Below are 15,055 nucleotides of genomic sequence, written 5' to 3'. Positions count from 1 at the left end.
TGAACCGCTATAGAGAAAGAAATAACTCCCAAAACTTCTTCTTTCCCAACACCAATTGCATTTTAGTTCTTCTGTCTCCATTTGAGCTCTTAGATCTGCATATCCCCAACCACTTAAACAAGAAACTGCTTTACGTGAGTTTTACAGTCAATTTCACAAATTCAATCTGAATTTCACTAATATTTTCTTCTTAAATGGACCTAACATTTCTTTTTATTAAAATACTCACCAACTTCACAACCTAAGGTAATCTTACAGGATATATATACTCCATGCACTACAGCTATTCCTCTTCTCTGGCCGCTCTGCCCTCTTCAAAGGACACAATGGATGAGTTAAGGAAGCACAATAACGTATAAGGACAATATTTGGGATTATGACACTCATCATTCTTCCTCCAGTGACATGGTGGTTGCATTTACATAACATCAGAATTGTTGATGAATTTCATTATGGAGTCATGATTCCTTATTCCTAATAGGAGATGTTTTTCAGGGCTCAAGATATTTTACATATTTGGAGTATGTGTATTATGTCATGCAGGCAGGGTTTGGAGTAGTAATTTGTAATCATGGACGGGTATTTCTGCCGCAAAACACGAAGGAAAGCTGCTTCACTTAGGCTCAGATATTGCCGCTAAATCAGTTTTCACTAATATATAAGAAACTTTTGGATTTTAATGTTTGGAAATTTGAGTTGTAAACTTAAATAATTATGGACTTTATGGTCAAATAATTTGTGACTTTCATCTGTAAAATTTCAAGCAATGTACATTTTTTTCTTGATTTCTTTGTTTTTATTTTTAATTTCTTCGACTTTTTAAATTTTTACTTTTTAACTTGTTTCTGTGGCTCTTGTAAACTATCAGTAAAGGATGGAAATGTTTGAGTAGGGACAAGAACGATCTATACCTATAATCTTGTTTAATCTTCATAAAACCCATTCAAATAAGTAATACTCTACCTTTTACAGATGACAAAATTGGGTTTTTGAAAAGTTAGATTGCTTGTGAAAACTGCACTGTGATGGAGTCCACATTCACACACTTGACACTTGAACTGCGAAGTCCACAGTACCACATAGCTCCCTCTCCAGCAGAGCTAAGACATAAGTCATGGACTTAGACATTACATGCGCAGAGCCTATTTTATATCTGGGTTAAAACACTGAGCTCATTGCTGACAACCTCCTATTAAAATGCAAAGTCTTTTTATGACCCATCTTCTCCAAGGAAAGGAACCGAACAATATTTAATTTCAGCATTGGTTTAACAATAGGAAACAGAGAACTTTAGATAAACTAGTGCTTTATCTAAATAAATAGTTGCTGTTTAAAGAAATATTTAAGTTAATATGTAAAACACCTTTTGTAGATGTCCCAGAACCAACTTATTGAGAATGTTCAAGAAGAAAACTCACAGGAAAGATCCTTTAAAGACTGTCTCGCCAGGCTTTTCAGCTGGATACTGGGGATAAACCACTGTGAACATCTTCAATTAAGGCAATAAACGTATGTGCGCTGGAGCGCACTGGTGTTGGAGCTGGGTTGCAAAGCTAAGGCAAATACAGAAAAACGTGTCCTTCTGTGCAGGTTTCCCTATGACCAAACATCTAGAAACTACAGCTTGTTATTATTGCTATTAATCTTTCCAAGCTATTTTATTTTTATTCATGAATGGTAATTTAATATTCCTTAACTAAATGGCCCTCACTGATGGCTCTTTTCAGGTTTGTATTTCTGTAGCTTTAATTCTGAACACTTCTCTGAAGGGCTCTTTCTGCTTTTCCCCTGTTTTCTCACAGGGGAATGGTGAGTGGCACATCCTGTCAGGTAGCAAGACATCTCATGTCATAAGTAAATGACAGTTTTGTTTTACATAACATTTTCTTTACATTAGAGTTTAATTTCTATAAATGGAATTAAAGTCAGATTTTCATGCAGAACTTAAATGGACATGTGCCATAGCCTTTGGCGTTTACCCAATTTAAGGCACCAAAATGACTTTTCTGAAACCGAGTGCATGCTTTTGCATGGGATCCCTGCACTCAAGGACCAGATTCAGTATTTTGCTCACCGGTTTGCTGTGGATGTGAACCCTTTCTAATGGTTGCTTTGTGTAAAGTTGTCTCATCTCAGCTATTTGGGCTCAAGTTCTGTCATCTCAGTTAAAAGACTCTGTGTGAAAATGAGAAAAGTACCAAGAATTGTGCCAACAAATTATATGACCACTTTCATATTGTGATTATATGAATTAAAATTTTATGCATGAGTTTTGGGTTTGCCTACTGCTTGTTTGAACTATTTCTATTCTCCTAATAAGATTTAGTATAGTATGCTAAATATTCAGCCAAATTTAAAGGGGGAAAACCTCTTTGTCAGGTCATTTGCCTTGTGGGGTGTCCATTCCTCAAGGAAGGTAATCAAAAAATATTGAATGCAGTTCCAGTTTTGTAATATTATTGAGAAAAGTGCTGCTGGGAAAATAAGCAGTATTACAACTTCCTGCGTAGAAATTATGCCATCTGTAGATTTCAAATTGTGCATTTACAGACATTGCTAATGTAAGTTGTATAACAGAGAATCAGAGAGAGGATCCTAAGGAAGGATCTTAAGGATTTATTTTATCTCTTGATTCTTTCTGGGAAAAATCATGCTAGAAGATAATTAATTTTATTTTTTAAAGTCTACTGAGATAAATAATCCAGCTCTTTTCATTTACACTAGAGGTTCATTTGCTCTTAGATGGTGAAGTAAATGAACGAAAGGTCTCTGTCCTTTTTAACATTCTTTATATGTGCTAAGAACCTATTATTAAATTATTGAAGTATTTCCCCATAATTTTCTCTTCCCTATGCAGTTGCTGCAATGGTTTATTTTCATCACTTCAGTTTTTTATTTTCATCTGCTTGTCTTTTTGATAACTACTAAACATGATAAGCTCTGAGCAGGGTTCCCATCCAAAAGGAAAACTTACTTCAGAGGTTTAAACTTAAGTGTGATGTGAAATGGAGAGGGTGCTAATCAGGGGAGAGGAGGAGGAAGGGAGGAGTAGAAAGAAAGCAGGAGTTTCCCCTGGAACTCTGGGATCTAAGAATGCCTTTAGTCTAGATACACTGCTTTTCTTGTAGTTTACTTCAGAGGTTTAAACTTAAGTGTGATGTGAAATGGAGAGGGTGCTAATCAGGGGAGAGGAGGAGGAAGGGAGGAGTAGAAAGAAAGCAGGAGTTTCCCCTGGGAACTCTGGGATCTAAAAATGCGTTTAGTCTAGATACACTGCTTCTCTTGTAGTTTAACTTGATAATTCTTGGCATAAGGAAAAGGGCAATATGGTTCAGAATTTATGGGCAGTGAAAGGAAGACCCAATGGCCACTGGAGCATGTGCCGGCAATGCCAAGAGTGAATTGCAGCATTTTCTAAAATCTCAATGGCACACCTATGGTTCAGTGCCTCGTTACTAAGTGTCTGCTAGTTCTGTGCTTCTGTAACAAATACCTCAGACTGGGTCATTTATAATAATCAGAAATTTATTGGCTAATAATTCTGGAGGCTAAAAAGTACATGATCATGGGTTTGGCACCTGGCTTCATTCAAACTTTGCGTTGACCAAATAATCAGAAATTTATTGGCTAATAATTCTGGAGGCTAAAAAGTACATGATCATGGGTTTGGCACCTGGCAAGTGCTTCATTCAAACTTTGTGTTGACCAAGGGTAATGATGTCTTCATGACTTAGGATCATCTTCAGCAAATTGAAGGAGCTTTGTGGACTCCTTACTATCTGGGTCAATGGCAGGAACACCAAGGCCTAGTTCAGTGGCCTTTGAAACACTATTTTCTCTCTCTCTCCTCTCTCTCTCTTTTTAATAAGCTTTCCTCTTTCTCTACTGTCCCTTATTCACCCTTTCCTACCTACCAGTTACCACTGACTAATCTTCAATTTTTATCTTAACATGTTCCCTGCAATTATTTTGTATCGGCCTTTACAGAGGTGTGACACTTATGTCAGTTTTATACAGAAATACTCAATATCAAATTGTATTTTCTCAGTTAGCCAACTTCAAGTCCCCATGGGGTCACTAGAAATTAAACTGTGATAGAAATTAAACTGTTATTTCCATAGTTCTTATGGTTTTCATTCGATCATATTATTGTATAACTCAGACAAGCCTTTTTTGTCCTAAAGACATATCTGTGCTTTTGTGAAGAAAACTTGGAGATGAGCCACTAAATTTCTCACATTTCCTAAATGCATTTTTAAAAATGGGATATTAAAGTTTTTAAGATATTCAGGAGTTATGGAAAAAAAACTCTGCATGCTCTGCTCACTACTGATTCTTAATGATATTTTTCCTTTAGTGTGAGGTAGGTCAGGCCTAAAAAGAATAATGTCTTAAACTGTGGCCAGTAATATTCTTCTAGTTGTGGTTTAATATGCCTAAATTTAGGCCAAAAGGTGGGAAAGTGATTAAGGTACCAGATTCCCACGTGGCCAGCTATGGTTCAGACCCAGCAGCTTGAAACTTACACTGGGTGCATTTGTGTGTGTGCCCAAGATCCCAAGAAGAAAATGGAAGAGAAAGGATTGTGGTGTGGGCATCTCCCATGACGGGTAATTTCTCACTCTCTCTCTCTCTGTGTCTCTGGTGAGTGCACATGCCATGTAGCAGAAATCTCTGTTAAAAAAAAAATGCCTCTCCCTTATGATGAGGAATTTTGAGCATTTTTTCATGTGCTTTTTGGCTGTTTGTATGTCTTCCTTAGAGAGTTTTTTAATCACCTAATTTTCTCATCTTTTAATTGAGTTAATTATTTTTTTCTAGGTAAGACAGTTGAGTTCCCTGTGTATTATGTTTATCAGTCCCTTACCTGGGGTGTAGTTTACAAAAATACTCTCCCATTCTGAGGGTTGTTGATTCACACTAATTACTGTGTGTTTTGCTAGGCAGAAACGTCTTAATCTGATGTAATCCCACATGCTTATTTTTGAGATTATTGCCTGTCAATTGGGATTCTTATTTGAGAAGTCTTTGCCTACCCCAATGTCTCCCAGAGTTTCCCCAGTGTTTTCCAGGAGCAGTTTTATACTTTGAGGTCATAGGTTTAGATACCACCTAACCATAGTCAGAATACCGAAGATTTAAAAATACAAAAAAATGATAATTGCTGAAAGGGAAGTGGTGGAAGGGGAACTCTCCTATACTGTTGGTGAAAATGTAAATTGATCAAGCCACTATGGAAAACAATATGGAGGTTCCTCAAAGACCAACAAATAGAACTACCCTGTGATCCAACAATTCCACTCCTGGATATCTACTCAAAGGACAGGAGAATGCTTAGTTGGAAAAGTGCTCATATGTCTGTTTTTATTGCAGCATTATTCATGACTGCTAAGACATAGAACCAATCCAAATGTCCACAAACAGATGAATGGATTGAAAACATGTGACTCATATACTTTAAGGAATACTATTCAGCCGTAAAAATCAACAAGACCCTGGCATTTGATAGAAAGTGGACATATAGGGAAGATTTACTGTTGAGTGAAGTGAGTCAGGCTATGAAAGAGAGGCATTGTATGTCTCCATTTAACATATACTGACTATCTGCACTCTATGGTAGAGACTGAAAGATTGGAGGACATAAAAGCATTGATAATAGCTATGGACACTGAAGACAGCATAGAAGGAGGGTAGGAGAAGGAATGAATATAGGGAAGGAAATTAGGGAGAAAAAAATAGTGAGATAAAACATTGGTGGAGCACAGAAATGGTTTATTACCTGATAATGATAACGTGTATAGTATCCTCAACTGGACTGGTCTGAGGTATATTTCATGTTGGGTAAATTCTCTTTGCAAGTTAAATGTTGTACAGCAATTGAATGCATAGTAATAATAAAATGCCTAAATTCAATGAAAATTAATTTGAACTTTTTTCACATATGTTTTAAATATTTTTTAACCAATTAAAACACTAACTTAAAAAGAGCTACATATATGTTGAAGAAATGTCATGGCATGTGTTAATTATATGGCATTCTATTTCTGATGTCATTGTATTATAAAGAGCCAATGCAAAAACCACCATGAGAAACATTCAAAACAGGTAACATAATGGTAGGACCCTTTTGTAATGTTGCAGCTTTTCTAGGGCAATCACTGCTCATAGATCTTGACATGATCCCATGTATGTAGCCTGATTAATTTTTGTGATAATCATGTTTCACTGCAGTTTTTCAACAGCCATGACATGGCTTGTTGTATGTCTGCATCTATTTAAACATTAGCCATGTCACAGGGTTTCTTTGTACACAATGCTGATGCTTAAAAAAACAAAACAAAACAAGTATGTAGCCTGATTAATTTTTGTGATAATCATGTTTCACTGCAGTTTTTCAACAGCCATGACATGGCTTGTTGTATGTCTGCATCTATTTAAACATTAGCCATGTCACAGGGTTTCTTTGTACACAATGCTGATGCTTAAAAAAACAAAACAAAACAAAACAAAACAAAGAACAAAAAAGGCTTTATAAAAAAGTCTATGGCTGAGGTAAACAAAAGAGATTGCAGCCTGGAGTCTGGATTCGTGCATCAAAAATGAAGTGTTTAAGTAGATTTTTGTCAACTAGCAAATGCCATTTCAGTCTGAGCATTTCACCACCTCATTCTATGCCATCTGTCTCACAGGGAGCAATTAATCTGAAACTCCAACATGCAGCATTAAAATTCCATTAACACTGAACAGAATATTAACGTGTGCGGCAGTGCCATTTTTCTCTCTCCCAATTTCAGTGTTATTTTTGAATAAAGCAGGTATAGCATTTTAATCTGTTTGGTTAATTAAGAATATTGAATAAAGTATATAATTAGCAGCTAAAATGATGTAATAATAGGTGGCACTTACTTAATACTAATGCTATGTTTTGGCAACTTAAAATATATATGGGTTACAGACTCATATGAGGCTAATGATGATTTGAAAGGCACTAAGTATTTTACAAAGTCAATTTTCTCAAGATTCTGATTTGGTCATTCTTTTTTCTCTCTGCAGAACCACATCACCGCCTTTGCAGAAGTCACATGATATTGAAGCAGATGGTTTTTCACTGCATTGGACATCATCCCTTTTTACCATCCATTCATAACACCCAAAGTTTGTTTGATTACAAAAGAAGTTTATAAACTTGTCTAGTAATTTTTATAATTTTAAAATCAATGTCAACCTATCTGTCCCCCCCTCCCCCAGACTGTGAGCTCCTCAAGGGCAGGACTGTGTCTTTCTCCTCTGTATTCCCAGCACCTACAAGGAAATCTAGCACAAAGTAGGTGTTCAATAAAAATGTGGTGACTGAACAAATTACTTCTTACATAAGATGTTCCCTTTAGTTTCTCACAGAATGACTGAGACAATGTAGAAAGAACCCTCTATGAGAGTCATATTTGTATTTTTAAAAAATCTTTATTTTGGGCTAGTTAAGCTTTTAAATTTTTCATATATCTATTCAACAGTATGCCATATTTAATTTGAAGTGGACTTTGAAAGTCATGGGGGTTTTGATTTTAGTATTCAGCATGACATTATCCATTCTAACAGATTTCAGTGTGTGAAATTATTTTACTTTTAGAAAGTATGTTCTATACTAAAATAATGTTTGCACATTATATTGTAGTCTATTTCACTTAAAATACCACTCATACTATACATTCTAAGACTGGTGCTTCTGCTTTTGAAGGGGAAAAATGCCAATTTTTACTGTAATAAGTAATGTATCATAATTAAAAATTATTTATTTGGACTTTTTCTCCTGACAATTGTGGTTTAATTGTTGACTTGTAGTATGTGAATGCAGGAAGTATTTAGGATATTTTAAGTGACTCAATCCAGTAATGGTACCTTCTTATTAAGTAATTTTCCATTGGTAACAGTGTCTCAAGAGTGGTCAAAGGCTCCATTCTTAGACTTTTTTTATTAGTCATGATTCCATATAATTAAATGGGAAAGAACTATATCCCAACACATAACTGAATTATATAAATGTTAGAAATACGGTTATCAGAGTTGATTTTGCATTTGTATGATACTTCATAGTTAAAACACATACTAAACTTTTATTATTTCATTTAACTTTTATGATAGCTCCCATTTAAATGTTGAATGTGATTTTAAGTAAAGCCAAGACAGGGTAAATAACATGCCCATCCTACATAACTAGTAAGAGGCAGAGGTAAAACTTAAATTCAGATTTTTTGAATCCCAACTTGCATTCCTTTCAAATATGTCCCAAATGTCTTATCATTTTGGACACTAATCAAGCAATTACCCATTTTAAAAAATGAAAAAGCAAACTAGAATTACAGAAGCCCTGCTGTTTTTCAAGTGTTCATGTTTTAAAAACAGACACTCAGCTATCCAACTCTATATTAACCTATTTATAATGCTTTTTTCCCCAGTTGCTAGAGGGCATATGCACTCACCAGAGAGAGAGAGAAAGCACCCTTACCCAGTGGGAGCATTCACATCACAATCCCCCATCGCTCCCTCCTGTTAGGATTTGGGGCATGAAAGCACACATATCCAGCATGTTTCTAAAGCTGCTGGATTTGGGATTTGAACCACAGTCTGCTGTTGTGGATCCTGCTCCCTATTTATCGAGCTTTACCTGCTGCACCATGAAGCCAGTCCACCTATCTATAATGTTTTAAAATGATGTATGTTAAGACTCTAGATATATAGCCCTTTATAAAAGCAAAGCCAGAATCAAATATCTTTCTTATCATTTGTACCCGCCACCTCAAGCCCCGACACAGGAGATGGCCCAAAGAACAGACCTTAAATTAAGAATGTGGAATTAAGGATGAACAGCTTGTAGATATGAGGAAGGTGAGCTCCTCAACAATAATTTTGAAGTATTTAAAGCTCCACCAAGTACCTTTGGCTTACCTGAATAGAAGTTTGTTGATTAAAATAAATCTCTTTGGCCTTGACAGTACTGAAGAAAATAAACTCCTTTCTCCATAAGTTCAGTTGAAATTAGCAGATAAATATAACCAAAGACTTGCCCATTACTTCCAAAAGCGATGTTACTTCTCCATTTCCTTCACTGTGGGAACTGAAATACTTCTAGGCCCCAAAACTATTCATGTTTCTTCCAATTTCAGACCTTTATAATAATTCAATTCCATTGGAAATTTAGGACATGAAAAAGCTTTGAATGCCTTGACCCTCTTTAAAGACGTTTTTAGGCAATACAGCAATGGGGAATTCACTTACTGGAAAAAAGAAGTGAAGGGAATGACCATACTATGTTAGAAGGCCGGATTACAGTAAGGCTTCTATCTCATCAGTTCTACAGGCTTCACATCAGTTTTGCAAGAAACCAAACAAGAATACTTTTCCTGTTCGAAGCCTTAGCTATATATTTGTACATCGGTGTCATATCTTTGCACCTTGCTAAACCTGGCCTGAATGCAGGAGTTATAAATTCTTCAAAAAACCCAGATTTAACTCAGGATCAGAGTATGATCTTTTCTCATATTTCAGCATCATGGGCTCAAGAATATGCAATGACTCATCCTGCTATGAAGTAAATTCAGGAAAAAAAAAAAAAGGTATATCTGAATAAGTCAAAAACCAGCAAAGAACATTTAACCATGATGCTAAAAATAATGAAAAAAACACATGGAAGAAAACTTAATATGTAAATATGTATCTATGTAGTCTAGTAAAACACATATCTTTCTGGTAAAGACATCTCCTTTTTATTCTATTTACTTGGGGCCCAGGTCAGTATACAATGGTCAACCTGAAAATTTCAGTAGTATCTGTGTGCATGGCAGAAATTCTGCACATGTTTTATCTGATTCCTAAGAAAACTTAAAAGGCTCTTTTATGTTAAAAGAGAGGTGAATCTTTTTTGGCAGACTTTGTCTATTCCACTTCTAACTGGGCCTCTCTTTTCTCAGGATCTATCCTAGCCAAATATCTCAGTTACATTTACCATACAGTTTCCTGTGTGAAAGAGCAGTAGGGAAGGAACTCATTCTCTGCTGTTTACTGTATTTTTCAAATAAAATTTTAAAAATTAAATTAAAAATGAATTTTGAATTTTTTTTTTTTTGTCCCCATTTTTTTTTTTTTTTGTCCCCAAACATTGGTCTTTCTAGAGGGTGGGGGGATAAAGGATGTTTGTTAATGTGCCTGAAAGTGACAATTCTCAGAGTGACTGAAGTGCTGGAAATGAGTCATACTGGGTCAGACTAGACGAGCTGCTTTGAGCAGTCAGTGACCCTCGGCATCTCAAGGATCATCCTGAAATCTTACCAGCCTCCTTACTTGCAAATCACAATTCCATGGAAACTATTGGGATCACTGATCAGGTACACGATCCACTCTATAATCTGTCTCCTGTGTGTTAATAAAGTATGAAATAATGGATGTAAATTATCTTGCTCCTGCCTCTGAGGCACCATTTATTATATATATATATATATATATCAAATGGTTCTGATTGCAGTTTGCAAACAGAGATCTCACAATTTGCTAATTGTAACAAAGTTTGTGAATTATGATTCTTTTAAGATAGCAGTAAAGAAAATTTCTTCTAGATTTTATGTGAATGAATCCCTTCTAAGAAGAAAAATAAAAGTATTAAAATTCTGAGACCAGCAGGTTGCGTGGTGGTTTGAGGCACTGGACTCCCACTAGGCCAACCGCAGTACAAGTCCCGGACCTGGTTGCTTGAAACTCACGCCGGGTGTGTGTACATGTGTGCCCCAAATCTTAAAAGGACAGTGAAGGAGAAGGGATTGTGGTGTTGTGGCCATCTCCCGGGGGTGTGGGGTTATTTCTCATTTTCTGTTTCTTTGTCTCTCTCTGTCTCTCTGACAAGCACACGCACCCTGAAGTAAAATAAAATAAAATAGACTCTGAAAAATATTCAAAATTTTTCTTGTTCCTTTCATTTTAGATTATAGCTTGTCCTTAGGTTGATAGAACCTCAAGACATGGTCAAAGTTTAATTTTTAAAAATAAATAAAATAAATAAGTCTGTTTCTCCAACCCCAGGTCTTATGAGCCATAGACAGGCCAGAGGACCAAATTCCAAATTCACACCGCCATCTTTCAAATCCATAGCCTTGCTTGCAAGGAGCTATAAAAAACATATAGAAGAATGGACACATAGCCTTCTCCAGCTTTCAAATGAAACCTCCTTGTCTCAAGAATGTCAATCTTTTTTCTTTGCAGTTTCATTTTATTTTTCCACTTTAATAGACCAATGGTACTTGATTCCAAAAAAATTCAGACTTACACAAAGCATGTAAAGCATGTAGCAAAGATGTAGGTGCCACCATTCAAAATTAACAAATACCTGCAATATGTTTTATTTTTTCAGACTTAATTTTTTAAGAAATGAACAATGGAGACAATGTCCCTTTTGTGTCATCATGGTTTCATTCCCCTCGTTCCAACATCAAGACAGCCGCAATTGGGAAGATGGAAACCCAGCATGGGTGTCCTTCCCTTCTAAGTTTTTGTACCTTTACCACATATGCTTGCCTTCATGAAAAGATTTGTTTGTATTTTATTATATTATTAGTATTTATTTATTTATTTATGAGAAATTTTTTCTATATGGCATGTGCACTTGTCAGACAGAGAAAGACAGAGAGACAGAAACTGAGAAATCACCCCCCAGGGAGGATGGCCACGCCACAATCCCCTCTCCATTCTCCTCTCTGGATCTTGGGCATACACGCACACGTGCCCCATGTGAGTTTTAGGCCACGAGGTCTGGGACTCGAACCACGGTCGACTACATGGGAGTCCAGCGACACAGTCATTACACTAACTGCTGATCCTGGTATTTTATTATTTATAATTAATGTAATAACTGTACATATTTATGGGGTACAGTAGAGTGAGTTTATGTACATGAATACAGGGTATAATGATCAAATTAGGGTAATTAGTATATCCATCACCTCAAATATTCATTCTCACTGTGTATTGGGGCTATTAAACATCCTGTCTTCTAGTTATTTCAGAATGTAGAATAAATCATTGTAACTGTAGTCACCTCACTGTGTTACAACACAGCAGAACTTAATCCTTTTCTCAAACTCTTAATTTTGTACCCATTAGTCAGTGTCCTTTCTCACCCTTCTCCAGTCTTTACTATAGACACTTTCTACTCCTTATTTCCATGAGGCAAGCATTTTTGGCTTCTATGCCTAAAAATATGCAGTATTTCCAACATGTGCAGTATTTTAAAAAACGTCATTCTTTACCAAGGTCATATTGACATATGCCAACCTCTGGTTTGTTTCCTTTCATATTATTGCATTTATTTAATTTTTTAAAAAGATTTTTGCTATAGGATGCATGTGCTTACCAGCGAGACAGAGAAACAGAAAGTGAGAAATCACCCCCCAGGGAAGATGGCCATACCACAATCCCTTCTCCTCCATTCTCCTCTTGGGATTTTGGACATGCACACACATGCACCCAACATGATTTCGAAGCCACTGAGTCTGGGACTCGAACCATGGTCAGCCATGTGGGAATCCAGTGATATACCATTATGCCATTTTTCTGATTCCTATTATTGCATTTATTAAACGTGTTTCCATTTTCATTTTGCACAAAAGCACTATCACTTGTGGAAAGGGGCAATTTTTTTCTTTTCAGAAGAAAAACAGGTATATTATTATTTGAAGTTTTTTTTTAAAAGAAAAATAGGTATTTTTGAATATTAGTTAGATTTTCTTAGAGTTATTACCCCTTATGAGGAAGGAATTTTAGTCTTTGTTCATTCAGTGTAATTATTGAGTGATTCTGAATACCAGATAATTTGCAATATGCTGACTAATTAGTGGTTAGAAAGACATACATGGCTCCTGCCCTTCCAGACTGAACAGTTCAGTGGCTTCAACAAGGAAGCTTTTATGGGAGTCTGCTTAGAGGTAAAGTGGGGGGAACACAATGGCATAGAGATTGCATCTCTGGACTCCCACATGACTGACTATGGTTAAAGTCTCAGACCTGGTGGCTTAAAAATCACTTCAGGCTTGTCAGGGCCAGCAGTTAGCATAATGGCTATGTTGCTGTACTCTCATGTAGTCGACCATGGTTTGAGTCCCAGACCCAGTGGCTTAAACTGACGTCGGGCATGTGTGCGTGCATGCCCAAGATCCTGAGAAAAGAATGGAGGAGAAGGAATCGCAGTGTGGCCATCTCCCCGGGGGGTGGTTTTTCGCTTTCTGTCTCTCTGTCTCTCTCTCTTTCCGGTGAGTATGTGCACCATATAGCAAAAACCTCTCTCAAAAAAAAAAAAAAATCACTTTAGGCTTGAGTGCTTACATGGCCAAAATCTTAGGAAGAGAGGAGAGCAGAGGAAGAGGGTTTGAAGCATGAGTATTCCCTCTGGGGGGTGATTTCTCAATTTCTCTCTTACTATCTCTCTTTCTGTCTCTCTCTGGTAAGTGCATACTCCTTACGGCCAAAATTTTAAATTGAAACAGACACAAAATGTCATTAGAAAAGTTTTAAGATTTTGACAATCTTTTTTTTTTTCTTTTTTTTTTTTGGAGAGATTTTCACTGTAGGGCGCGTGCGCTCGCCAGACAGACAGAGAGAGACATAGAGACAGAAAGCGAGAAATCACCCCCCAGGGGGGATGGTCACGCCGCAATCCCTTCTCCTCCATTCTCCTCTCGGGATCTTGGGCACGCACGCACACGCGCCCGGCGTGAGTTTTAAGCCACCGGGTCCGGGACACGAACCGCGGTCGACTAGGTGGGAGTCCAGCGACATAACCATTACGCTAACTGCTGGTTCCCTTTTTATTTTTTTTTTAAAGTTATCGCCATAGGGCATGTGCACACACTGGAGAGAGACAGAGCAAGAAAGAGGGCGAGTGAGAAATCAGCCCCTCCCCCCCAGGAGGAAGGCCACACCACAGTCCTTTCTCTTCCATTCTCCTCAAGATTTGGGGCATGCATGTACATGTGCTATCACACGTGCTATGGCGGGCAGCCATGGGAGAATCTAGCGCCTTAAACTCCATGCCACCTGCTGGCCACTTGACAAGAATTTTTAAAGGTAATAGAGTACATATAATTTTTCCCAATGTTTATGAAGATCACTTTGCATGGTAATTTTTTTTTTGGTCTTCTACCACTATATTGGAAATTGCCTTTCTATAGGGGTGTTTATATATATAAATGAATACACACACATATACCTATTACATGTATAAAACTCCAAATACATAAACACACTTGCACAAACACATGCATGTATAAAACCCCACTTATAATTGTTATTTTCTAAAGAAATGTGGTCTACACCTTATAGAAATGTGCAGCAAAAAGAACTTTGTAGTCTCATAACTGTTAATAATTAGATTTCTTATAATTATTTGGTCATTCTTTTTTTCTGTTGCCAAATTAATAATACGAATCTTAACAATGAACAGAAAAGTGTTTCATCAGTGTCACCTCAGCTATTCAAACTGTTGGGCTGTAGGAAAAGTCATGACACATTTTGGCATAGAAGAACATAAAAAATCTTAACAAACCAATGACAAACCAATAAATACACCAAAATACCAATTTGATCTTATTTCTCTGGTCAAAAACTTAAAAGAATCCAACTATCTATGAAAGAAAATTCTCACTCTAGGATTAAAAAGGTCTTATAACAAATCTGTCTGGTCTCAATGTGCCAATTTGGAAACTCTTACCAATACAGTTTCAGAAGAAGGGGACAGACTAATTAGAGATAGAGGAAAAGCAGGGCAATTTCTGACCATCTAAAGTATAAGGTTTGAAGGAAAACCTGAGTTCTTGGTAATAAACTTTACTTTTTTTCTTTTTTTATTTCATTTTCTTTTATACATTTAATCACATTACCTAACTTACAAAGTGAGTATTTTAAAGGTGAACATTTCACCCTAGTCCAGTTGATAAAACTATAAAATATCTTCAACAGATAATATCACATTTTTTTGTCCCATTAATGCTTTGCCTCCCTATTTTTCTTCTAAATGTCC

The 15,055-nt window shown here is 36.5% G+C and overlaps 1 protein-coding gene across 1 annotated transcript in view; it reads left to right on the top strand.

Annotated features, from left to right (window-relative positions):
• PLPPR5 (phospholipid phosphatase related 5) overlaps positions 1–7,724 on the top strand; it is a 126,430-nt gene extending 118,706 nt beyond the window's left edge. Inside the window, exon 6 of the mRNA XM_027768500.1 lies at positions 7,054–7,724. Coding sequence (XP_027624301.1) covers positions 7,054–7,086 — 33 coding nt within the window. The 3' untranslated portion in view covers positions 7,087–7,724. The remainder of the gene's footprint in view (positions 1–7,053) is intronic.
• The last annotated feature ends 7,331 nt before the right edge of the window (positions 7,725–15,055 follow it).

Source organism: Tupaia chinensis, unplaced genomic scaffold (genome assembly GCF_000334495.1).
Source record: "Tupaia chinensis unplaced genomic scaffold, TupChi_1.0 Scaffold146687_1, whole genome shotgun sequence".
In the NCBI taxonomy this organism is placed as follows: domain Eukaryota; kingdom Metazoa; phylum Chordata; class Mammalia; order Scandentia; family Tupaiidae; genus Tupaia; species Tupaia belangeri.
This window is presented reverse-complemented; position numbering and strand designations above follow the sequence as displayed.